Below are 27,083 nucleotides of genomic sequence, written 5' to 3'. Positions count from 1 at the left end.
CAGCAGGTAATGGTAACTACCCTGCAGAAAACTGCAAAGGGTAATTTGATAACAGGTGTTCTCTAGGCTTCCCTATAATAGCTGGTGGACCTTTAACACTCACCTTGGAGGCTGAGTGGCCAGTTCTTCCTTTTTCCTCCTTTTATTCTGGGTCCCATCATGAGGTCACTTGTGGTAAGTTTTAATAAATAGAAGGCCGGTTTATTTTAAATTAGTTACATTTTAATCTTCTTGACTGCATTTGGGGAAAATGTCATCCAAGAGGGATTCAGGGAAACCTCTAATCTGATCAGCAACTTAATTACAACGCCTGGGTCAGTGCTGTGGATGACGAATACCAAACAATTCATGTTGATTCCTTTCAGCTTCAGTTTTAGAGGGCACCATTTTCCAGTGTGTCTCTAAATTCTGGGAATGTACCATTCAAGGGTTTTGAAATAAAAGCTAACAGCTTTGAAATGAAGCTCCGACTTCAGGGCCCAGGTTTCTTCCACATAAAAATGCTTATATCTTTTTCTTTTCTAAAGGGCAAACAGAGCTTCTTTCATTCTATTTGCTTTTTTGCCTCCTGTAAATTTTTAATTAATTTTTTTTAAAGTACACAAGGGTGTTTTGATATGCATGCAACACAGTGAAATGATTTGACTAGTCAAGCAAATGTTCATTGCCTTTTTTTTTCTAACAAGTATCTTTTTAAACTCTTTCCTATGGTTGTGTAATCTGCATCTGCATGTTGAAATGGAAAGCCCTGGAATGTCAATTCAAAAGAGATGGATTCGGAATCAGCTGTTTGGTTCTGCTGCAGGCCAACTCATTCATCTTCAAGGCCCACCTCTTGCTGGGCTGTGATTGAATGAGAGTGTGAATTTGAAAGTTCCCTCCTGTTGTTACCATTCCAGTTAGAATGGCCATTCTTAAGATTAGAGTCTGCTCTTGTTTTGAATGAGTTATGAAAAGAAACCAAGTGGGTCCCAGGAACTAGGTGGAGAAAAGAGGCAGAGTCACAAGCAGAAAGCAGACTTCTTTTTGGAAAAGTCAGTACTGAAAGGTAAATAAATAAAATCCATAATGTTTTATCTAAACCCAGAAAGAGAAACAGTGTGTTGTAATAGGCAGCTAATGCTCGTTGAGCATTTACTCTGTTCCAGGCATGAGGATCAGCACTTTGTAAGTATTCCCTCGACTGAGTGAGAAAGAGGAAGAACGGGAAAGTTAAACTAGTCATGTGAAGTTGAAGGGCTGGGCGATAAAGCACCTAGCTAGCAATTATGACGCCCTGAGTTCAAATTCCAGTACTACCAGAAGCAAATGTGAAGTTGGGAAAAAAGATCACTACAAACAACTGCACCATTACTCCCAAGCCCGCTAAAGTATAGTGCACCTTTGTAGACCCACTTCTGAGAGCGTTTGTGTCCCCGTCCTTTCGGTCCCTTCTGCCTACTGTTATCTAATCTCACTTTTCCAGCCCCTCAAGTGCAGCTCACAACCCCCTAACCCTCAAGGTCAGACCCCTTGACAGCCTTCAGAAATAGTTCTCTCCCCTGTGCCAAAAACTCATGCAGTAAGCACATGTTGCTTGAAACATTGAGCTGAAGATTTTAGAGGAAAAAATGCCTTCCATTAAATTACACAACATGCAGCTGTGCAGATCATGAAAATGCGAAAGAATCCAGTATATGTAGTTCACAGTGTATTCTTTTGGAAAACAAAAGCATTTCTTTCACTTTTTTTTTTTTGCCCCTGATAAATGGATCGTTTCATTTAAGACTCCCATTAATAAACTAAGAACATGAAATGTCTCCAACATATGGAGAGGCTAGGGCGAAAGGTGCCGCGTAATGCTCTTTGGTGCCCGGCCCCGGGTGCAGGAGGAAATATGCTAAATGCGGCCGTTTGCCGCAGGGCTGGTGTTATTTATATAGCGCTGGCTGAGCAAGGCTGAAGCAGGAGCTGGCGGAGCAGGGAGCGGCTGGTCTGGTGTGAGGGTGTAGATGGTGTGCCTGTGCACACGGCGTTCGGAATATGAATTCAGACCTTGGGGAGGGGATGGGGAATGCCACCACCATTCACGTTTATAACGTGTGTATATAACTTCTATATATCCTTCCAACAGTGTGCCTATTAAGCGTTTGTTTTCCAGTGGGGGAAGAAATGGCGATTTGGGAGTGGGTGCAACGATCGGTAGCGGGTGACCAGACGTTGTGGGGCACTGGCAACCTGAAACTGGCAAATGTGCCTCCTTGCCCTTGCTTCGTGGGCATAAAAAGCAACCTCGTCTGAGCTTGGAAAAAGCGCAGAGGGTTGTTGCGGAAGGCCAGCGACCCTCTGGCTAGAGACCAGGAGTTGGATGCGTGCAGCTGGGAACCTTTGAAGCGAACCGAGGTCACCGAGGCCCGGCGCACGAGGGGTGGGCGGTGGCCCTGCGCGGCTGCAAGAGCCAAGCCTAGAAGGCGACCTGATCCCCGCGCTTCCCGCGTTAGGCGATTCCGCCCGGAACCCCTCCAGCCCGCCGCCCCTGCTCCGCGCGCCTTCCGCTCCCCTCCCCCGCCCCGCCCGGCAGAGAGCGGGGATTGGCAGGGATCCTGCGGCCCGGCGGCCCGGGGTGTCCCGTTTCCCCCGCCCCCTCCCGTGGATCCCCGGCGGCGGCGGCTGGAGGGGGCGCTCGCGAGCAGCAGCGGGGCGCAGCAGGTGCCGCGGTTACCTTCACCTCGGCGGGGGGAGAGGGGGCGGGCCGGGGCGCCAGGGAGGAGGAGGAGAAGGAGGGAGGCCGGCTCGCTGAGCCGGAGAGCACGGCCAGCTTCGCAGGCTGGGTCCCGAGCTCACGGCTTCCGGGAGGCGCCCGAAGTCCGATAAATACGTCCCGGGCGCGGGGGACCCGCCGCTGCCTTCCTCCCGCAGACCGCGGTCCGCAAGGCCGCCAGCCACCGGCAAGGGCGCGGGTCGGGCGCGGCGCCGGCTGCTCCTCCTCCTCCCGCGGCCGGCGCGCAGCAGCGGAGAGCGGCGGGCTCGCCGCCGGCGCCCGGGCCGCGGAGCCGATGAGCGGCGGCGGCTGAGGGCTCGGCCGGCCTCTGCCCGGCGCCCGAGCGGGGCCGCAGCGCCCGGGGCGCGGGGTCCGGAGGGTGACATGGGGGCCGCCTGACGCACCCGGGCAGCGGAGCGCTCTCTCTCCCGCCGCGGGGCCTCCTCGGCGGCGGCGGCGGCGGCGGCGGCGGCGGCGGCTGCAGTCGCCCGGCCCCGCGCGCTCTGCCCCGGGCGCCCGCCGAGCTCCGCCGCGCTCTATGCCCCTCTGCGGGCGCCGCGGGCCCGGACCATGGCGATAGACCGGCGGCGCGAGGCGGCGGGCGGCGGGTCCGGGCGGCAGCCGCCCCCGGCCGAGGAGAACGGCTCCTTGCCGCCCGGGGACGCGGCAGCCTCGGTGCCCCTCGGGGGAAGCGCGGGCCCCGGCGGCAGCGCAGAGATCCAGCCGCTGCCCCCGCTGCATCCCGGCGGCGGCGGCCCGCACTCGAGCTGCTGCTCGGCGGCTGCTGCCCCGAGCCTCCTGTTGCTGGACTACGACGGGTCGGTGCTGCCCTTCCTCGGGGGCCTGGGCGGGGGCTACCAGAAGACCCTCGTGCTGCTCACCTGGATCCCAGCTCTGTTCATCGGCTTCAGCCAGTTCTCGGATTCCTTCCTCTTGGACCAGCCCAACTTCTGGTGCCGCGGCGCGGGCAAAGGCGCCGAGGTGGCGGGGGCCACTGTCACCGGCCGGTGGGGCGACGTGGGCAATTGGACCAGTCCCCCGACTACCCCCTTCACTGCTGCCTGGGGGGCGGCGGGCAACCGAAGCAACAGCAGCGGCCCGGATGGGGGCGACACGCCACCCCTCCCGTCCCCTCCGGATAAGGGGGACAATGCTTCCAACTGCGACTGCCATGAGTGGGACTACGGAATCCGCACAGGCCTGGTCCAGAACGTGGTCAGCAAGGTAAGGGCCGCGACCGCCCTGTCCCCGCATCCTCGTGAGCCCTTTCCCCACCTTGGTCGCTTCCACCTTCTAGTTCTCGCTGAAGACCAAGATTGCTGTCGCGCCAGCCGAGGGGGGGACCTAAATTACCCGCCCCAAGTGGTGCTAGTCTGCGTATACATGCGTCTCGCATCGATTTAATTCCTTGCTGTCCCCCCAAAGGAGATGAGGTCCTTGGGTGTGAAGCGAGGGCTTTTTTGCCACCCTCTGCGGGGGTGACGCTGCATCCTGCCCCAAAGGGGGCACCTTAGCCTTCCCTAATCTGCACCCAAACTCCTGTCCTGTTCTCATATAGAAAGAGTGCCCCTTACCTAAAAGACTGGAACATCCCTCCCCCACCCTGCTAGGGTCACACTCGCTGAGGCAGGGGTGGCCCACCCAGAGAATGAGGTCTTTGATCTGTCACCAGCGGCTCTGGAAGACTCCTTCCTTTAAGGTCTGCTGGTTAAAGGTAGCACCATGGTTCTGGTCTCACTGGCTAGTTGTCCCTGTGTCTCCCATGAAGAAATACCTATCCATGAAAAATAGCAACCTGTTCTCAGACGGTTTCTTGGCAGACCTCAGCCATCCACTCATGGCTTGGACACAGACTAAAGCCACTAAAAGAATTGAAGTTATAGCCAGAGGAGCAAAGGGCTTTTGAAAATCCTCTTCTGACCCCACCTCTGCAAAGATATTTCACTTTAGACTTTGCCGCCCAAGTGTTCCCCCTGATGTTTTCTCAGGACTTCAGTAAACATCATGAGAGTATAGGAAGGACGCTGGTAATCTTCCAGGGGTCACCACTGGCCTTGCCCAGCAGCTACTCTGGCCTTAGGTGTTGAGACCCCAGCACCTACCTTTCCCTCTCAGTGAAAGTGGGCTCCCTTGCAGATGCTGCATCCTGTATAAAGCAGCAGGAGTGTTTTGTGAGAAATGTGTGTCAGCCTAAAAACGGACAGTGGGCAGTGATAGACAAGCGTTGCCCTAGAGGTCTATAATTGTACAGCTTTCTTAAGATTTAAGAGATATTGTAGGCCAGCTTGTCAAGCAGTTTGTTTTTGCTCCTTCTGCATTTTAAACAATGCAGAAGTAAGTGCAGAAATGGAGTTTAACCGTTTTTAATGGTCAGTGTGCATGTAACTCCCCTTTCCCCAAATGTGTGTTAGTAAACAGTTGTAGATCATGAATGTGTAAGACGAAACTCTTACATCATCATAGCCATTGTTTTCATCTTGTTCCAACCGGCCAGAAATGCTCTGTCCTGTGGGAACTGTCTGGCTTAGCTGTCCCTACTGCTTTGCAAGATAATTGGGAGGATCCTTCTGGCTTACTTCAGCCTGACCCCTCTCCCCCACAGCCTCTCCTTACCAAAGGTGTTTCTAAGACAGATTTCCATTCATGGAAAACAATATTTCTCTTTTTCAGTTTAGCAGCATAGAAAAATTAAGAACACTGATATTTAAGTCTCCATGCATGTCTGTCACTCTAAGGATTTGACAACATTTTCAAATATTTTAAGCCCTTTTCTAGTGCAAAGGAAGAAGAATGGATCAAAGAAGCGAGTATAAAGAGTGCTTTGTCCTGGGGTCAAAAAAGAGGCGGAAGTTGAAAGTTAGGTGGAAAAGTGGATCACTACCTTAGCTATAGGGACCCAGGAAGCAGCTACTCACACTCCAGCATGGTGGGAATAGAGAACAAAAATAGTCCTTGAAAACAGACTATAGAGGCATATTGGAAAGCTGCACATATTTTTAAAATTAGCACTCAGGGGGGTCACTGGCAGCACTAATATGTGTGGCATGCTTTGGGGAGCTGCTTGACAAGATGTTGCAATTACATGCCATCGGCAGGGTGACATAGGGGTAAAACAATAATTAGAGGCATATTTTCTCATACCGTAAAGACTAGGAAGGACATATTGATTTTCATGGACAAATGTGATCTAAATAAAGGTCTGTCCTTCTACAGTGTTCTGTTCCATAACAAATGCTTTCCAGAGCTTTTCAAGCACATTTTGGCACTGAAGCAGATCTTCTCTACTGGCTGTGTACACTGGATACTGTATCCAATGTACAGATGTGGAATGGATACTTTAATGGGTAAGCTTTGTGGGCAAGAGAAGCAGAAGTGGAGGAAGGTTTGGCTTTCTGTTGGTGGATGAAAGTTCAGGAGCAGAGAAGTTGCCATATGTACCTTCTCTGGCTGCATACTTACCTCTTGCAGATCAACTGCAGGCAATGTTTTTATCATCCAGCATGGACCCTTCAGCAGGTGTGTTTCTTCAGCATGCCCCTCTTCTATCTCTAGGTGTTGGGTAGAGAGGGGAAACAGAAGGGTTACCAGGTATAATTTGCCCCTCTTTCTCATTAGCTGACATAGCAGCTGTGCGCATGAAAATGCCAAGCCAGTTAAAATCCCAGCTGGTATAGGTAAAAGGGATTCCAGGGCTGACAAGCTTCCCTCCCTTCCTGAGTTACATTCTGGACATCCACTTACTCACCTCAGTTTGAATTTCTCCATCCCTAAGCAGCCTCTTTACAGCTCTCTTCCTTGCAGAGAGGTGTGGTTTTTGGTAAGACTCAAGTTCTGTATGCCTGTTTGTCCAGCTCAGAATGATTGTTTTCCTTTCATAGAATACATTTTTAATCATTTCTTTCCTGGCTGAGAAATGCCACCTACTTCACCCATACAGGACAAGTCAGCCATGTTGATTGCTTTACTTGACATCTGGCTCTTAAGCATGGCACCAGAACATACCCTACTAGGTCCTGTCGTTCTCCCTCAGAGAAGGGACGGGTAGATGCCATGCCTCCACTAAAGCTTTTAGTAGATGTGCCATACTTTGTCTAACTTCACACCACAGTTGCCAGGCTCTCCACACCATCTTCATGGGATTGCATTAAGTGAGGATTTTCTGTGCCTGGGCCCATGTAGCATGGTATTCAACTTAGGCCTCATCTTAGTAGTTTTGGGCATTTAGGCCTTTCCTGTTAGGATCTTTTTTGTTTTTATCTTTTGCTGGGTGCTTTTGTATTCATTATCAACAGCAGAATTTGCATTATAGAACCTACAATTCCTTCATTATCATCATCATCATCATTACTACCACCATCACAATAATGATAATACCACCTTTTTTGGGTAGTCTTTTATAGTTTTTTTAAAAACATTTTATAGGCATTATCTCCTGTGATTAAGAATAATAACATGCCCAGGCACTGTCGCTCATACCTGTAATCCTCCTACTTGGGAGATGTAGCAAAAGGACTGGGGATAGGGCTTCAAGTGGTAGAGCGCTTGCCTAGCAAATGTGAGTTCAATCCCCAATACCTCCAATAATAATAATAATAGTAATAATAGCAACAACAACACAAGGCCAGTCTTAACACAGTGATATGGCTGATTATATAAATCAGTGAATACACATTTGAATGAGCAAGTGTTCTGCACAGGAGCAGGTATTCAGCTTCCTTATGATTTTCATAGGTCTCTGCAGCTTATCTCAGCTCTATTGAGAGGTGTTGCCAATGCCAGATTCCTTACAGTCACACAGACGGCAGGTTTTGGGAGTAGGAGCATAGGAGGGCCTGCAGCTCTGTTCACTTGGCTTTCTTCTCCCACACCAGTGTTCCCTGTGCAGTCCAAATTCTCCGATATTACTGAGCTTGTGGGTTTTTTTGTTTTTGTTTTTTAAATTAGGATATGTTCATTGTATGGGGGGATATTTTGTGACAATTCCAAATTGGCTTATATTATACATTCGTTAGATCACCCCCACCATCTCTCTCCCTCAACCCTGTCCCTGCCCTACTTAAAGCAATTGCAAGAGAATTCTTTGTTCTATTTCATATAAGTACATGATGTACATCAAACATACACCCTCACCTTCATCTTCTTCATTCACTCTTCCCCTCCCACTAGTAACCCCCCCAAACACTGTACCTATTTTACAGTTCTGTCTTTTGTTACTAATATCTAAGTCAATGTTCAAAGGAGTTTCTCAGTGATTTTTCTCAAAAATATTAAAAAGAGGGGCTGGTAGAGTGGCTCAAGTGGTAGAATGCCTGCCTAGCAAGTGTGAAATTCTGAGTTTAAGTCCCAGTACTGAAAAAAAAAAAAATGTTGAAAGCATGACTCCATTGATTTAAAACTATTGATCTTAATAATTTGCATAGTTTATCCTGCATCATTCTGAGTTAATCTTTGCTGGTTTCTAAAGCTAACTACTTTTATGAATGAGCTCTGGAATCTTGCCAATAGCCAATGCCGGCCAACCTTCCCAAACCCTATCTTCTTCCTGTATTTGGAGCTCAGACTGTTAGTTTATCTCCAGTCTTATGATTTTTCTTCTATTCTCATGAATTTGCAAAGATTTCAGACCTTTTTCATGAAAGTTGGCTAACATCCTGGGAAATAATTTGTATCCTTTTCCTAGGTGTTATTTAAAGTGACTTCAGTACTATTTAATTATGACTAAAAATAATTATAATATGATTGCAATGGTAATATTTTTAAAAAATAACCCACAGTTCTATTATCTGAGCTTAAGAACTCGTTTTCACCTTTGAAATGCTTTACGTGTACATATTTTACATTTCCTGCCAAAAGTGTCCGTTTAATGGAATCTGTCATTAATCTGGACTATATGAAAAGCATTGGTCTAGATGCTCAGAAACATTTTAAATGCTTGAATTTCCAGAATTCTTTTCCTCATACTGGCCTGACTGTCATTAAGCCATCTCAGTGGTGACTTTCATCTAGTGCATCCAGCACAACTGTGGACCTCTATATTATGCACATCTATTTTTAAAAACCTACTGTAGTAGAAAACGCATGTGCATGGTTCAGAAGGCATACAGAAGTAACATTGGTTTCTGTCTTCACTCCCAGTTTCCTTTTTAAGAAACAACCATGGTTACCAGTGTCTTCTATATCCTTGCAGAAATATCCATTATATATATTCTTTACGAAGAGTAGAGTGTTATTTATATACACCATTCTTCACCTTTTCTTATGCGACAGTTGAATGTATGTCACTATAGAGAGAGCCCCCATGCTTTTTCATGTCTGCATAGTATTTGATTGTATGACTTGACCATAATGTATTTAACTAGTCACCTACTGGGGTAGTAGTATTTGCTAATATATATATGTATATATATATAAAATGTATGTTATATATAATTATAGTGTATATAATGTATATGCTATATATTCAGATGTATATGAATAGATATGAAATGAAATACTGACATGCGTGAACATTTGAACATGTGCAAAAACAGTTAGAAGTGGGGGGGTCAGAATAGGCTGCACTTTTATTTTTTGCGGTACTGGGACTTGAAATCAGGACCTTCACCTTGAGCCACTCCACCAGCCCTATTTTTGTGAAGGGTTTTTTGAGATAGGGTCCATGGAACTATTGGCTGGCTTCAAACCACAGTCCTCCTGATCTCTGTCTCCTGAGTAGCTAGGATTACAGGCATGAGCCACTGGCACCCAGCTGCATTTTTATTTTGATAGATGTTGTCTGAGTGCTCTCTCCAGAGACTTTAGCAATTTATACTTGTGCAGTCCTATTCCTCACATCCTCCTTTGACCCAGGAGTTGTCAAACTTTTCAGTGCTTGCTAGTCTGATATGTGGAAATTCAATTTGATTATACTATAATTTGTACTTCTTAGTATGAGAGCTAAGCCATTTTTTTGTAGGTGTTTGAGCTCTTTGCGTTTCCTTTTCTTCGAACTATCTCTTTATGTCTTTACCTTTGTGAATATGCTTGTTTAGGGGAATATTATTTCTAATTGACATATAGGAGTATTTTATGGTTAAAATAAATGAACCCTTTTGGATTTCTTAAATCCCCTAGTTACTTGTCTTTTGATTTTGTTCATGGTGTTTTTGTTACACAGAAAGGTTTGGATAGTCAAGTGATTGGTCTTTTCTTTTATGGCTTCTGGGTTTTGTGTTAGACTTCGGACTTCTATACTCCTGGAATATTAGGGAGAGAAAAAACTCATGTTTCCTTCTAATATTTTTATGATCTTACTACTTCTTTATTTTGGTTTCACAGTTTTGCTTTTATTAAGGATAAATTCCTAAAAAGGGCAAGAGTAGGTCAGAGACTGTAACCAGAATTTCATGAAAATTTGGACTTGCTCATAAGTGTCCTAAACATTTAATTCAGCAGTGCAAAGACCAGAGCTGAGCAACTGTGAAGAGGTCCTTTTGGGAGATAGCGCTCTTCCTGGGCTGTGGGTCCCTCTTTCCTTCTTCTTCATCTTCTTCTGGGCCATTTTTATTTTTATTGTTAGAACTAGCTACAAAGTCCTTTTTTTTGTCATTAGCATGTTTTTTGCAGATAGCAAAAAGTCAAAATGAATTTTAATACAAGGTAAATGTGAGTCAAAAGTTGATGTTATGTTAAAAACATTTTGGAATTTTGGAATGTTAGTCCTTGTGTTGCCACAAACCAGTGATGGGGTGCAGCCGGTTTGCCTTCCACTGACTTAGAGTTACCGTACACATCTCTGCCCAACTTCACATTGAGTAATGTCATGTGGCAGTCTGCAGCACCTCACAGTGGGAATATTTGCATGATGGAAGTTAGCAAACACTGCAGGCCAGGGTTTGCTTTTTTCTTAAGAGAGTCAGTCGTTAAGCATTTATCACAGTAATGTCACCCTGGCTCACAAGTCCCCTCCCCTCCTTTTTTTTTTTTCCAATCTTTCTTTCCTTCCTTCCCTCCTTTTCACAGTTGCCTAGTCTGATCTGAGCATTGTGGTTGGGATATAATGACAGGTGAAATTAATCCTTCAACTTCTATAGACCTTGCAGACTAATGAGGGAGTTTCAAACTGAGAGAAGTGTGTGGAAAGAAAGTTAAATGAGAGACCATAATACAAAAACCTGACCCACACTGACTGGTGTATGTCAGAGACTGACATCTGAGATGGGGTGTAAGGGTTTCATATTGGGGGGAGAGAGAGACATAAGAGAAGGTATGTTTTTCAGAGGGCAAATGACATTTGCAAGGGCCCTGTGGTATGCAAGAGCCTGGAACTAATAGCAGTTGATATGGGAATATGGCTGGGGGGTGGTTTATAACCAACCCATGCTAAGAACTTTCCCTCTAATTCCATAGCAGACAAAGCATCAAAGAACATTAAGTAGAGTGGGGGATATGACACAATGAGAAGTCATTTTTTTGAAGAGCCTTTTTTTGCTGCCGTGTGGAGATCTGATGGGGTGGGATGGCTTAGCAGCCAGGAAGAGCCAGTGAGGGCTGTAGAAGGTACAGATTATATACACCAAGGCAGGCAGTACAGGCAGACACTCTTGAGCCACCTGAGACATGAACTTTGTCAGCTGAGGTGATGACTTGGGAGTGGAGAATGTGCATGTGTCACACAAGACAAGAGCCTGGCCCAAACACTGTACCTGCCATGGAGCAGAGGGAAGCATCTGATGGGAGAGGCAGCCTGACCTGAGCTATGTGGGACTGGGCCCCTGTGTGCAGCTGAAAGGTCCAGACCAGACTTTGAGCAAGAAGAAACCTGCTGTTGATAGGAAACACTGGCCCTTAGGAGTTTCTAGCATCTCTTGCCCTCTGCTCAAAAGGGGAGGGTGTTAATTAAATTTCCACAAGGCTGAAAGACCAGTCATGAATACGTTAGGGCTAGACTTTACATCCAGCTTTCCTTTGCTGAACCACTAGGTTGCAAAAAGACCAACCTGAGTGCGGAATGTTTAATATGATCTTCTTGTCCCAAGTCTTCAGTTTATAGATGGGAGACTGAGCCAAGGGCAGTCCAAAGCCACTAGACTATTAGGGTTTAAATCCATTCTCTGCACCCTTGCCCCCAGTGGCCCTCAGCAAGGGTGGTGTTGGCAGGGTCTCTACCCTTACCTTGGCCTATCAGGTGACCCTTGTGCAGCCTGAGAGTGGTACTAAGTGCATGTTTGGATTACATACAGTCAAGGCTCTTTGTGGGTGGGCTTCTGCAGACCACCTCTCTAAGAAGACTTCTCTGATATCTGTCCCTTTTGACCTTCCTAGACCCCCAAGCCTGGCCCTCTGCCTTACTGTGCTGCCCCTTAAAACCACAGAACCCACAGACACCAAATAAGATGGAAACTTGTCCATATAGTTTCACTGCTTGAAGCCTCCCATGGCTCCCTGTCACTGCCACCCTTCGGTCTGAGCCCTACATGCTTTTCCATTCCTCCCCTGCCAGCCCCTGTGATGCTCCCAATCCGCCTCTCTTCCTGCCTCAGCTCTTTGCTTATGCTGTTCCACCTGTTTTGAGGACCCTTCCCTCCATCCTTCAGCCAGTGGTTACTGTTCATCCATGTCAGCTCCACCTTCATCTGAGGGACAGCATGGTTGCAATTATGCCCATCTGCCCACTGGAGGGTCTTTGACCCACAAGGTCAACCCCATACATGTCTGGGCTCATCTGCACTTAGGTGAAGAGCGTGAGAGTGTTTAGTTGAGCAGGCGTGGGTGGCAGTGCCAACGCTGCCGCCTGGCACCAGCTTATCTTTGGGAGTGTTCCTCCACCTGCTTCCTCATTGGCAGGGTGGGGTGAGTTCTGCTCACCTCCAGGTAGTTGTGAGGACAGAACACCTGGGAAGCATCCGTCACGCCCCCAGGTGCCTAGCAAACAGGAGACATCTGGGAAGTCTAAGGTGCCCTTCCCTCTGGCAGGTGGGTTGAGGGCTCCCCAGATGACTCATCAAGAAGTGCTTGGATGGACGAGGTGGCAGGCCACACCTGGAAGGGCGATTTATTCCTCAGGAGCGCCAGGGTGTCTGTCCCTGGGAAACTGGATGTAACACACACACACAAAAACATCCCACACCACACCCTCCCCTAACCGCCCCCCCCTCGCCCCCCGCAACCAGGGTGGTCTAAGGAACCTGCACAAAATGGACCCTTTGGGGTTTGGTTGGTTTGTGAAGTTGTAATCTGAGGGCTCACAGTGAGCAGCGGATCTGAAAAGGAAGGGATAGGAGAGTAGGGGTCCACCAAGCACTTTGCCAAGTTCTTGGGTCAGAAACTAGAATTCAAGCCACATTGTAGACAGCGAGCTACACATGCTCAAAAATATGGCTTAGCCATACTAGTGAAAATGCCAGCTACACAGTGTGGAGTCTTACAGAGGAGTTGATGGTAACAGCAGAGATCAAAAGCAAACTTCAGGGAGAGGTGAAAACCAGAGAAAGAGCAGGGGTCTCTGCCACTCCCCACCTGGATTATTGTCATGGAGGAGTTTCTCTGGCAGGCCGCTGACTTTGGCCTCAGTACTCTTTGATCCTCTGCAGGGGTGGTGGGTTAGTCATCTTGTTCTTTCCTTTGCTCAGCATGGACTCAGGGCTGGTCATTTCCCAGCGAGCACATCTCCCTCCAAACAAGTGATCTAGAGACCGATCAGACCTTTGCTTCTAGGAAAGGGGCAGGGGTTATTGATTTTCTGAAACGGTTTTGTCTAAAGCCAATGCTTGCTATTCTAGAACCCTCCAGCCTACCCATTTGCATAGTATTATACTCGGTCAAACCTCTCTCTTGTGACTCTTTTAGTTACAAGTAACAAAATCAAATTTCAAATTATGTTAACAAAAGAGAAACTTATTCCAAAGACACAGGATGGCAGGTGAGATCTAAGATCATGAAGTGGGGTGGGGCCTTTCAGGAGCCCTGCAAGCACCATTACTGTTCTTGTCTTCATTGTCCACTTGGAAGCCACACCTGCCCTCATCCCTTTCTCTGTAAGTCAGCTCCACTTCCCCTCCAGACTGACTGGCTTTGTCCAGTGCTTTTGTTCATCTGTTCCTTGGCTGAGCACAGCCAACCCAGAGGCCAGCATCTGTCCAACTCCAGATTGCTGGGTATAAATCTACTGCCCAGTTTGGGCTGGGGTGGGGAAAGAGATTTCAAAGCTAGGATGTGGCTACCTGAAACTGAAGGACTCCTTCAAGCCCTGTGACAGGGTGTGGGACTGGTTCTTCCCCAGAAGGGGTAGAAGGGGTCAGAAGAAGAGCTGTGTGGTAATTGTGGCTAAGTATGGCTAATGCAGCTGTTAAATGTTTTAAGCAGTGTCCTTTTCCTGCCTACATGCTGTAGAGGTAACTCTTCTGGCCCCTCAAGCTTAGGGTGGAACTGGCAGGAACACACACCTCCTGAAGCTTCTTAGATTCAGTTCCAGGTCACTCAGGGAGCTTGGAAAGAGCCCTTGGGCAGGCACTGGAACAGTTTTGGAAAATGTTGCCTCCACATCTGCCCCAAAGTCAGGACACCCACATAATTCTCAGGGCCTAGTACAAAATGAAAGTGCATTAAAAAAAAAGTGTAAGAGTAGCAGGACAGTGATAGCAGAGCATAAGCCAAGTGTGGGTCCTTCTGAAAGTGGGGCATGGACCTGCTCCTAGTGACCCCAGCTTGCCATCTGTCACAAAGCCAGCTGTCACTGCTGCAAAGCTAAGCAGGTATTGCTCCCTGGCCTTTCCCAGCCTGTGTTCCTTATTTTTCATTTTTGCCTCTGCCTCTTGCTACTCCTTTGTTGTATTTCATATCTTTTTCCAGATTTTTTGGAAAAAAATAAAATACTCTTTTTGAGAGCCTGCTTTTGCCACAAAGCCCCCAGCAATTTTGTTGTGGATCTTTGTTTAGTGGAAGACATATAGCACCCTGAAGGAGCAAGGGAGTTTGGCTCATACTGGAAAACATTGCTGTAGAAGTCAGGCAGTCGGTTTACTTATCTGGAAAGAAAACTGAACAGCTGAATCATAGGGACGTGTGTTAAAGAATGTTAAGTCATAGGAATGCTAGCGAAGTGTTTATCAGACTTTTTTTTGAGTAGGGAAAAGGAGAGCCAGTCCTTTATCAAATTCTACTAGCTAATGTTCTTTTAGACCACTAGAAGTAGTGATGTTTTATTTCTTAGTATCGTTTTTAAAATAAGTGTAAAGGAGAGGATGCCAACAAGCATCCTGGGGGTCATATTGAATTATGGATAGGTTAGGCAGCCAGCCTCATAATTTGTGCTATAGAGTGTTTCCTCCCAGATTAGATTACAAGCTGCTTTCTCAGTGTGTTTAAAAGATGGTTTACAAATTGGGTACCCTTAATTGTTACATAGGGAGGAACTTCACTATTTGCAAATGCATATACGTGAGCATTTAGAGTAAGCACAAAGTGTTTGTCTTATGTTATGTGAAATTTTGAATCATGGTAACATATACCTAAAGTGAAATTCACATCATGACCATTTCTCAGTGCGCAATTCAGTGATACTAAGGACGTTCACATGGTTGTGCAGCCATCACCACTATCCATCTCCAGAACTCTGCATTTTCTCAAACCAAAACTGTCCCTGTTTAAACACTAACTCTTCATGCCCTTCTCTGCTAGCCCCTGGCAGCCCCCCTTCTACTTTCTGTGTCTATGATTTTGAATACTCTAGGTATCTTATTATATAGTATTTGTTCCTTTGTGACTGGCTTAAGTCACTGAACATAAGGTTCATCTATGTTGTAGCATATGTCAGAGTCTCCTTCTTAAAACCAATTAATACTCAGTTGTATGTGTACACCACATTTTCTTTACCCATTCATCCATGGAGGAACACTTGAGTTGCTTCTACCTACCTCTTGGCAGCTGTGAGTAGTGCTATGTGAACTGGGTGTTGTCCTCCCTTTTGAAGATTGTATACAATCTTCTATCTCTCTCTTTCCCTGACAGAGGCCATTCTGCAGCCACTTATACAGTGTCTACTTCTGGTCTTTCTCAGAATATCCACCCTGGGTAGATAACAGAGATGGACAGAAGTATGTCTCTTCCCTAGAGAAGGAACTCATGGCCCAGTTGGAGACAATCTGTTATCTGAGAATCCCAGACCCAGGGTGGGGTGAGCTGGGGTGGGGCTTGGGGTGCAGAGGTGAGCATGCTTGGGAGAGCAGGTGAGGTACCCTAGCCAGAAAACAGGGTGAGGCAGAGAAGCCCAGAGTAGCCACCACCATCTGGCTACCTGGAGACCTGGGATGGGGACCCAGACCTCCCTGAAGGAGGACTTGGGTTTTAATAGGTGGAGAGGATGGAGAAAGGGCCGCCTCTGTGGAGGAGCTGAGGAAGGCTATGTAGGGACGTGCGCAGGATGCAGGCAAGGGAAGGCCCTGCAATGCCCTGGAGTCAGTAAACATTAAGTCTCCTGAGGTTTGTAAACAGGGAAATGGTAGAGAGTGAGAGTTTAGCTCTTAAGAGGGAGGGACCCAGAGAAGAAGATGGCCTCATCCCAGTCTCAGGCTCATGTCCACCTGAGAGGTCTGTCTGCAGCCCCTTTATTGCCAACCCCAGGACTCACTCACGTTAATCTGGGCCTCTTAAAAGCCCCTCAACAAGTTCCTGTATGAAAATGTAGCTGTGACCCTGTCCTCAGGCTACTGCCCTCTCCCTCAAATGTCTGCACTCTTGGGATATGGTAGCACTGCCTAGTGTCCCCACTGGTCACTGCATCCTTTTTTAACTGCTGCACTTGGCTGTTAGCCTGGTCCAAGGCCAGATCCCACGGGACTGCTTGGTGATTCCAGGTGGCCTCGCTGTATTAGTTCCTCAGGCTGCCGTAACAAATACCACAGACTTGGCAGCTTAAAACAGTAGACATGTATTTTCTCTCTGTTGTGCAGGCTGAAATCCACCCAAGATCAAGGTGTGGTCAGGCTTGGCTTCTCCTTAGCCCACTCCTCCTTTCTTTACAAATGGCCTCTTCTCTGTGTCTTCACAGCATCTTCTCTCTGTGTGTGTCTGTGTCCTAATCTCTCTCTGTCCTTTCTACCTTCCTTCCTTCTTTCCTGTTTCTCTTCCTTCCTTCCCAGGCCTTTTCTTATGCTAGGTATTCCCTCTACCACTGAGTTACACCTCAGTTGCCCCTCTTCTTATAAGCACACCAATCATATTGGATTAGAGTTTACCAATGTAAGCTCAGTTTATTTTTATTACCTCATTAAAGGCCCTGTCTCTAAATACAGTCATATTCTGAGTTCCTGGGGGTTAGGACTTCAACATTAGAGTTACGGGTGGACAGTTCTGCTCATCACCCCAGAGCTCCAGTACACCCCTGAATAGAGCAGCCCTCTTGTGTGTCTGCAGCCTGATGTTTCCTCAAAGCCCTAGGCCTGCATTCCATTACCTGCTGAACCTGGGCTCTTGATCTTATCTGCTCCCCTTGCCCCAGATCCCAGGATTTTGGTCCCACAATATAGCTGAGTAGCTTGTTATAATTTCCCCTACTCCACAGCCTTTAGGATGAAGAGGGCCTGCTTGGTGGGCTTTCAGGGTTCCCTGCCTGTTCCTCTCACCCCTGTCCCTACAGGAACCCTGTGTTCCAGCTGCTGGTCTGTTTCCCAGCTGTGTCTTTGCTAATATGCTTCTTTATCTCAGAACCCATCCTTCTCCCCACCATCCTGCCACCTCCTTCTGCCCTTCTTGGCTCCCTGTTCCTCCATTCCATCATCCCCCACCCTACAGTACTGGCCCAAATATGGATGCTCAGCTCCTGTATCTGTAGGTGCTCAGCAAACATTCCTAAATAGCACTGGGAGATGAGGGTGGTAAAGGGCCATTGCTAGGCAGAGTGAGGGCATGTTATTAAATTCCAGAATGGCCAGCATGGAAAGAAAAGAATAGAGACACAGTTCAGCTCAAACCTCAAGTCACACTTTATCGAGCTATTGAAGATGGAAAAGAGGGTGTCTTTATCTGAAATAGCTACAAATCAAACTTGAATTCCTTCTGGGTGGTAGCATGGATGTCTTTACTACAAGCCTCTGTGTTTCAAAACTTAAAGTCACAGTGCTTTATCTCAGAATGAACAGGTCTGTCTGAATCTAGGGTTGGGGTCCAGAGTACTGGGAAACTTGTAGAAATGCCTGTGGTACCCTGGCATCCATTAAAGAATAAAATAATAATAATAACAATAATAATGATAATAATAATAATAATAAAAACTCCCTGGATGCTTTCTCTGTAGGATGATTTTTACCTGCCTAGGGGGACAATTCACATTGTTGATTTTTTTGGTTGTCATGCCTAGGTTGGGAGGGGGGCTGTGGCTGCTATTGGTATCCAGAGGGTAAAGGCAGGGTGTTGCTTACCATCCTACAATGTACAGGATGGTCCTTGTGACAAGGTGTGATTCAGCCCTAGTGCCCCAAGTAGAGAACCCTGGTCTGAGTGATGTGATGAGGCATGTTGTTTCCTGACCACACCCAGCAGATGACCAGGCTGCATGGTGGAGGACCAGCCCTGAGACCTGGGCACTCCCATACCTACTGCAGGGAGCAGAGATGACCAGGCGAAGAGTGAGGGAAGAAGGGCAGTTCATCCTGCCTGGAGTTCAGAGGAGGCAGCAGGGCTTATCACCCATGCGAAGAAGGGGTCTGCTTAGTTCTTAAATGGTATAAACAAAGCTTAGCAGCTCCCTCTGCTCTGTTTAAAATAACGGTTAATTACTAGAAAAGGGAACATTTATTTGGAAGTAAAAGGTATTTATTTTCAAAATGTCTTTAATTCCAACATGCCTTTTCCATAATTAATTCCCAGGGAGATAGTTTTCGGGTGTTTCCAGCAGCAGGAAATGAGATCTCTCCCATGGGACGCAGACAGCAGGCGCTAGAGACCAGAGCCCCACCTCAACACTGGTGGTGTGCTGAGTAACAGATAGGGACCAGCTTCCTCCTGGGGCACCAGACAGCGAGCAACAGTAGTCCTAGCCTAACATCTCCTGTTGGTGCAGAGGACTTGTCACCTCTGACAGTAAGCATGCCAGGTGGTAGCTATAGCTGCTGGCCAGGGGCCCCTCCATTCACCCAGAGCTCACCCACCAGCCCAGGTGGCCTGGGACCACCCTCCCCAGCTGGACCTACCCCTCACAGATGCTCATAGCACTGTCTCTTTGCCCCGCTTGTTTGTCCCTGGACTGGGTAGCATCGTATTCCTTTTCAAGTGCATTTGACATTCTTGGTGTCCCTATAGTAAAGAGCTCTCAGTGACTGTAGAGGTGAACTTTCAGGCATGGGGTAGAGTGTCTGGCTGACACTCAGAAGCTACTTTGACGAGGTCAGTAGACAGGCCTTAACTTCCCATGAGAGCCCACAACATACAAGAAGATGAAGGATTTTTGTGGGGGTCCATCTATGGTTTGGTACTTTCTGGAGCTATCTCTGTTCCAAGTAGCAAGTTTTTTTTTTTTTAATTTCATTTTCATAGAAGATTTATTTTTAATCATTTTCTGGGAAGTTCAATAAGAAGCACCTTGTCAAAAATGGATGTCCTCAAGGCTATGAGTGTGCTTTTTCGTTTGTCTTATTCTGTCTGCTGATAACACATTTGAATTGAATTGAATTGTGACTTAAGTATGAGCAGTGACTTCTCTATTTAATTTATTTCTCATTTGCCTTCTTGTTATTCCCCATTTATAACTTTAGCTGTTTTTGGAGAAAGTCTTAGATAAATGACTAAGAGGAGGGATAGTGAAGAAAGCAATATCCAACCTTGATGATAAATCTTGTTTTCAATAGTAGTTTTTGGGAAAACTAAAATGAATGCATTAACAGGAACATTAGTCAGCTTTCCATTACTGTAACAAACACCTGAGATAATCAGCTTTCAGGGGGACTTACTTGGGGGACTGGGAATGAAGCTCAGTGGTAGAGCTTGTACAAGACTCTGGGTTCCACCCCCAGCACCCCACACACACCAAAAAAGAGGGGCTTGGTCATTAGCAATGCTCATTCCTGCAGAAGTACATGCAGGCAGTTTGCCCAAATGTGCTGCCATAAGCAAGCAAAGAGCTCAGCTCTGTTTATATCATGAAGGACCTCAGCAGACCCCCCTCTTCACAAGGGTGAGGAAACCTTACTGCCTTCTGGTAACCCTGGGCAGCAGTTATTCTGGCTCACAGCTTTGGGGATTTCAGTCCATAGGTGGTTAGCTCATTCCTTTTTGGGCCTGTGGGGTGAGGCAGCTCATAATGGTGGGAGACACATGGTGGAGCAAGCTGCTTACCTCATGGAGACCAGGAAGCAAAAAGAGAGAAAGAGAAAGAGACTGGCACCCAGCAATCCCCTTTCAAGGGCACACCCCCAATGACCTGAAGGCTTCCCACTAGGCCCCATCTCTTAAAGATTCCACTACCTCCAATAGTGATACAGCGTGGGGACCAAGACTTTAACACACGGGCCTTTGAGGGATAGTTATCCAAACCAGAGCATATGGTTACCAAGGAATTTAAAGACTTATCATTTATCATATTGAAAAGAGGTTAAGTTCCTAAAATGCATTTTCTCTTTGAGTACAAGAAGGCAATGTTACACAGCAATCTTTCTTTCATGACCTGTTTGAATTTACTAAACAGGTACAGTAGTCTAATTTCATAGTTTAAAATATACACAGGGCTTGGAAGATCACAAGAGATGAGTCCAGAGCACTATGTAATGTTCAGATGTTTACCGAGTAGCTACTATGTGCAAAGCACTATGTTGGGAGCTGCTAGAGATAGGGAAGATGAGCACCTTAGACAACGGGGGTCCCCAAAGGCAGAGGTGGGGCATATGGGGCCATCTGGGTGGAAGGAAGAAGCAAAGGAAGGGGTGGAGCAGGGTATGAGTTGAAACAACTGGAGCAAGTTCTGTGACAGAAGGAATAGCAGGCAGCCTCTATTTCTATTCAGAAGAGAGTGGTGCAGTTTTGTAATGACTTTGAAGCTTGGGCATCAGTTAGGATGCTGTCTGCTGCACAGGGCAGAGGACTCCAAATCAAATGGAGTGTAATAAATACAGATGTACTCTAGGAAATTTCTGGAAGTCCATAGTGGGGTTCCAATCCCCCGCGCAGTCTCTTCCAGCCTTCCTTGGCATCGACTTCATTCTTACACTCTAGTAGTCTGCTAGGGCTATTGTACCAAATGCCACAGGCGGGGCGTTACACAACAGACATTTGCCATCTCACAGTTCTGGATCTGAAATTAAGGTGCTGGCAGGGCTGGTTTCTCTGAGGCCTCTCTTCTTGACTTGCAAATGGTATCTTCTCCTTATGTCCTCATATGGTCTCCCACTGTATGTGACTATGTCCTAGTCTCCTCTTCTTATATGGACACCACTCAGATTGGCTTAGAACCCACCCTGAAGATCTTATTTAACCTTAATTAACTGTTTGAAGATCCCATTTCCAAATATAGTCACACTCTGAGGTCTGGGGGCGGGGGGGGGGGGTGCACAATTTAACTCAGAGCGGAGTCCTTTCAGGGAGAGGAAAGAAAGTTTATATCCCTGGAATGAGCATGATCCTGTTCTTCCCACCAGTGTTGAAAGTCAGCTTTCTGCCCCATTTTGTCTCATAAAATTACCACGCGCTAGGGAACCCATATGCTGGAACTTCTATGGGAGGCAGCGGCAGTGGGTAGAGTCTAGGTGGTGACAGAGAGACAGGTAATAGAGCAGGTCCTGAGACTGAAGAAAGCAGATGGTGGCTCCAGTCCCAAGGGAGGGGGAAGAAGGAAAGGGAAGGGGAAACCACTCAGGTTTGCTGGGCTGGGTACTTCATGTCACTGTTGGACCCTGAGAGAAGCCCCCTTGAGAAGCGAGTTTGTCTGTGGCTTACCCATGAGAATCTAGAGCTCAGAGAGAGAACAGAACCCTCTGAGAGGACACACTGAGCCCAGTGGTGGACCTGTGCCCTATGCCCAGCAGCTAGCATCCCAACCCTGTCCACTGCTCTGGGAGCCAACCTTGCAGGGTGGGCTGTCTACTCCAGGACCCCCTTCCTTCCCAGTGGGCTGTCTCCCTGAGTCTGAACTCAAAGTCCTTAGGAGGAGTGTAGACCTGGGGTTGACAGCTTTGCTGCCTTTTGATACAGTGGGGCTGTTGTTTTAAGCTAACATAAAGCCCATTACCATGTTTGTCCAACATCTTGGGCCTTAAAACAGCAACTTGCCTACAGCTCTACTTAAGCAGACAAACGCCTTCACTCCCAAGGTGAATCCATGTCCTGGGGTCATTCTGTCAGAACTGGCCACAGCTCTGGCGTCTCCCCTTTTATTACCTGGTACCCTAGTCTTGCTGGAGGGAGAAAGACACTGAGAAGCCCCAGTTGGTCACTTGCTTCTGCTCTGCCTTTGGGCCCTATCTAAAACTAGTTCCCTGGGTCAGGTGTGGTCGTGCATGCCTGTATTCCCAGCTACTCAGGAAGCAGAAGTAGGAGGATCACAGCCCAAGGTGAGCCTGGGCAAAGGTTAAACCCTACCTGATAAACAAACTAAAAGCCAAAGGGCGTATGGCTCAAGTAGTAGAGTGCTTGCCTAGCAAGTGCAAGCCCTAAGTTCAAATCCGGGTACCACCAAAATGTATTTCCCAGACTTTTCAAAAATGGAGGCATAATGTAAATATTATTAGATGAACAGATTTCAAATACATAACTTAGTGTGTTTTGATTCATTTATAGGTCCATTAACCACCCCTAAATTAATGTATTTCCCATTAAATTCCCTCATAAATTCCTCCTGCCCATCTCTAGGCATCAACCCTCCCCTTGGACAACCACTGCTTTAATTTCCATCCCTGTGCATAGTTTTGCCTCTTCCTGAAGGTCATGCCAATGAAGTCGTACAGTCTGTAGTTCTTTGTGTTAACCATCACCTTTGAATCACCCATGTCACTGTGTGTCAGTAATTACTCTTATTTGTTGCTAGGTACAGTTGTCCATTGGTATCTGTGGAAAATAGTTCCAGAATCTTGAAGATACCAAAGTCCAAGAATGCTCAAGTCCCTTATATAAAATTGTGTAGCATTTGCATAGAACCTGTATAATCCTCCTGTGTGCTTTCAATCATCTCTAGATGACTTGTGATACCTAACACATAGCATTTATGCTATGTCGGTAGTTGTTACCCTGTGTTGTTTCGGGAATAATGGCAGGGAAAAAAGTTTATTCATGTTCAGTAGAGGTAGATTTTTTTATTTGAATACTTTTGACCTAAGGATGCAGACCCTTTAGATACAAAGGGCTGACTGCATTGACTGCATGTGTCCACTACACCATGTTATCTGGATACCTGCAGAAGGGTACTCAGTTGACCCAGGCTGTGGAGGGGCCTGGGCTGCTGTGAACACTGGAATCTGTGTTTTGTGTGTTCTTCTGCCCCTCACTGCCTCTCAGATCTAATAGTTAATAGCTGATTGGCAAAATCAGGGCAGCCATGAGACATCTTGACTTATTGATGCACTAGCCAAGTTTCCTTTGCTGTCTCTTCTTTTGACGGGTAGAAGACAGGAGTGAGGGGACTATGGGCAGGGGCTGCCATCCCTAAGGGGCAGAGGTCCCTTGCCTTCAAGAGTTGTGGCCCCACAGCTTTCAGGATTCACTCGCTGTGGCTGATGGGGGGAGGCACTGAGGATGGTAGTGGGGTCCTGTGGGCAGGGAGAAGCTGCACCTGGAGGATGTTACCAATCAGCTGACTGTGCATCTGATCATCCTGTTTGTGGCACATGAGAGAGACCTTGGCAGCTTGGATTTCTCACCTCTCTGTAGTCTCCTTATCCTCTCTTTCTGTGAGAAGGACCAGGAAGGTCTTGTGAGGGCAGACAGCTGGGGGCTGAAGAACCTTGGAGCAACAGTACAAATCCTGAGTCTGCTCTCACACAGCCCACCAAGAGTGCAGAGTCAGGGAGCTCTGCTTATGGACACCTGAGCAAGAGCACTTGTTTTCTGATGGGTTCCATTTGCTCCCTTCACTAGGCTCAGGAGTGAACTAGAGACATATTTCCCTTCAGGCTGAACCTTCTGGATTCTCACCTCCTGCCTATCCTAAAGGAAGCAATGAAGTACTGGCAGGCATCCCACTGGCTGGAACAACCAGGAGGGGGAGGTTTTATAAGGTGTCCACAGGGCTCTGTGTGTGAGCCCCGCTGGATGATGTCAGGTGCATGTTGTGCTTGTACAAGTGTGTCACCCTGAGATGAACTGCGTTCCTTTTAAAGCAGGTTAAGCCCTTATAATGAAGTAACAGTTTAGAGATCAGAGCCCAAAACGTTTGCATAGATGAGTACCCAGAGGCTGTGAAATGACGGTGGAGCCAGGGAAGGAAGACTTGAGACTGACTGAAGTTCTGCCTCTCTTGGATCTGTACTGAGCTGAATTGCAGTCATGCCAGCAGCAAGGAAGGTGGGCTTCTGTGTGGTTTGTAGGAGCAGCACCGTGACCTGGAAAAAATAAAATAATCATTTTAAACTTGGGCCTTTCCACAGTCTCACAGCCAGCCTGAAATAAAGCCAGAGTTGCTGGAGTTGGGGGTTCCTGAGCAGAAAGGGAGTTTTCCTGCCAACCAAGGTGTGCCTGGCTGACATCAGGCAGAGACAGAGGAAGCCAGGAGCTCTGCTCTGAATCCCAGCACCACCACCTCACAGCCAAGTAACCACAATGACTCACCAGCCTTTAGAACCAAATTTCCAAGGTGAAAAGGACACCTAATTTACATGAGTCCTTGTCCCCAGTAGAGTGTGTGCACTAAGACAGGCCCTTAATCTGAATGAGAACAGAGCCTCAGAGCTAGAGAGAAGATGAGAGTGTGGGTGGCTGTGTGAGGTAGTACAGTCTGGTCACTCTTTCTGTTGGTGGGCAGTGCTCTCCACCCTTCCATGCATGGGCAAACTTGAAGAGTAAGCACACCTTGAGGCCAACGATTGCCTTTCTGCAAGAGAAACGCTGGCCTCCCTGTGAGAGAAGGTGCTGCCCAGAGAAGTCTGGGTCTCCAGGATTTTCTCAGGAACATAACACACAAAACTGTATCACTAGACTGGGCTGGAGGATGGTAGGTGCTCCAGCACTGTCTGCTCGGATCTCGATTGGCCACACAGTGCCACACATTTGTGTAGCAGTGACTCAGGACAAGGACTAGCCCATTTCCTGAAGAGTTACTTTTTGAAAGCTTTTTTATTCCAATAATATATATATAATTATATAACTCAAAATTTATAATTTTAACCATATTAAATATGTTCATTACCACTGTCCATATCCAGGACTTTTTCCCCTCTCAAACTGAAACTCTGTCCCCATTAAACACTGATTCCTTATTCCCCTCCCCCCAGCTCATGGTTACCCCCTTTCTACTTTCTGTCTCTATGGATTTGACCACTTGGAGGTACCTCATATAAGTGGAATCCTACGGTATTTGTCCTTTGGTGATGGGCTAATTTGGCATAGTGTAATGTCCTCAGGGTTCACCCATGACATAGCCTGTGTCAGAACGCCTTCCTGTTTTAGGCTGAATGTGATTATATGTACAGACCACATTTGGCTTATCCATTCTTCCATCCAGGGCCACTGGGGTTGCTACCCCTCTATAGCTACTGTGAGTAGTGCTGCTGTGCACATGGGTGTGCAGGTGTCTTTTAATGCCCCTGCTTTTGCTTCTTTTGGGTATAAAGTCTATTTTTGAAAGGAAAATGCAGTGTAAATAATTGCCTGCATGGCACATAGCCACCACTAGACCTGGACCAACTGAGTGATTGTCCTTCTGTAAATGAGGTGGGGATGAGCAGCACAGCTATGTTTCTCCCCAGTGAAGCAGGATTTCATACAGTTGATTGCTTTCTGGTGTGGTTGACCTTTTCTGGATCATTTCCTATGAGTGTTTAATGTTTATCCATCTCTTACCAATTAGCAGTTATAATCTATTGAGAAGACTAAGGAAAATAGTTATCATTTTATTTTCTCTGATGAAGGTAAGAAATATTCCTCTGGTTCATTTGTATTGCCTTCAATATACATAAATACCCCTCTCTCCACCTCATATTGCTTATTAGGTGGTGACAGGACTATTTTATCCCAGTCTTAAAAAAATCTCAGAATTTCCAAGTCTTAGAATTTGTGCTGTGTTCATATCCAGTGTTAGGTCATGAAGAGCAAATACAATAGACATGGCAACATTTCTCATATTCTGTTATCCAAAGATATGCCCTCGAAAACATGTGTAGGGGGAGAGTCTTTCCAAGGCCAAATGAGTTTGGAAAGTGTTTCAGGGAGAACCCCTTTTCAGGATTCATGTTAACATATTAAAGGCTCTGAGAAGTACTCCAAAGGAGATTCATCTTAACTTTATTTAACTGTTCCTCCAAGTTATTTAACCATCAATCCCCCCATCCACCCTGGACCTCAAACATGCTCAGCTTGAGCTACACCACTGAGCTGCACCTCCAGCCTGATTCCCTTTTTTGGCTGAGCACATACTGATGTCTCTGCACACATGTTGCCTTCAGCAAATACTGCCAACTTAGAAGAATGCATCTCAAACATGCAGCCACATGCATGGGGAAGAATGGTCTGGTTGTGAAGAGTCCCTTCATGGATCATTCATTTTATCTTTCACCCTGTCTTTTGTCTCCTGTTTTCCTGAGTGAGGAGACAAGTGAAGTGAGGATGTTGACTAGGTTAACTCAATTGCCCCATGTCCTTTTTTGTCAAACTGCTCTTTTGAATCCTTAGGGAATGAAAGTATTATTTTGGAAGGGCTGGGATGGAACTCATTTGTTAAGTCAAGCCAAGCCTATGAAAACCAAATGCTGATGGCAGTGACACTATTACAGCAGAAAGATCTTACCATGCTCATTTCTAGTTTGACCTAACAGGCTCACATCCTCCAAGCCCTGTAATCCCAAATCCAAGAGCAGCAGAAGGAAATCTTCTCCAGAACTGTCCATCCCATGCCTATTACAGACCTCAGATCCTGCACCACTCTGTACTTAGGTGGGTGGGAGGGACTGAGAACCTCCAAGAAGCAAGGCTGGCAGGATGGATTGGAGGCCATGGTGAGGGCCATGCTGGGAAATTTTGCAGCTGCTTTGGTTTGAGAGTCACTGTTCCACCTTCTTCCTCCTCTTGCTGAGATTTGAAGTGTCTCTTACATGCTCCGTTCCTTTCCCTCTCCCATGCATACTCAGGAGCCAGCAGCAGTACGTGGGGACATATCCTGGCTTTGGCTGGAAGATGCTCTGAGAAATTCTTGGAGAACTGCCTCTCAGTCAGCTTGTCCTCAGGGCTCCCGAGG

At 46.9% G+C, this 27,083-nt stretch overlaps 1 protein-coding gene across 2 annotated transcripts in view; it reads left to right on the top strand.

The window, feature by feature from the left end:
• Positions 1 to 3,288: 3,288 nt before the first annotated feature.
• The window catches only part of Slc22a23 (solute carrier family 22 member 23), a 169,539-nt gene continuing 145,744 nt past the window's right edge, over positions 3,289 to 27,083 (top strand). For both annotated transcript variants that reach the window (XM_020183340.2, XM_074082980.1), the window contains exon 1: positions 3,289 to 3,964. In XM_020183340.2, coding sequence (XP_020038929.1) covers positions 3,311 to 3,964 — 654 coding nt within the window. In that variant the 5' untranslated portion in view covers positions 3,289 to 3,310. The remainder of the gene's footprint in view (positions 3,965 to 27,083) is intronic.

The sequence above is a fragment of the Castor canadensis genome, chromosome 8, assembly GCF_047511655.1.
Source record: "Castor canadensis chromosome 8, mCasCan1.hap1v2, whole genome shotgun sequence".
Taxonomy (NCBI): Eukaryota; Metazoa; Chordata; class Mammalia; order Rodentia; family Castoridae; genus Castor; species Castor canadensis.
This window is presented reverse-complemented; position numbering and strand designations above follow the sequence as displayed.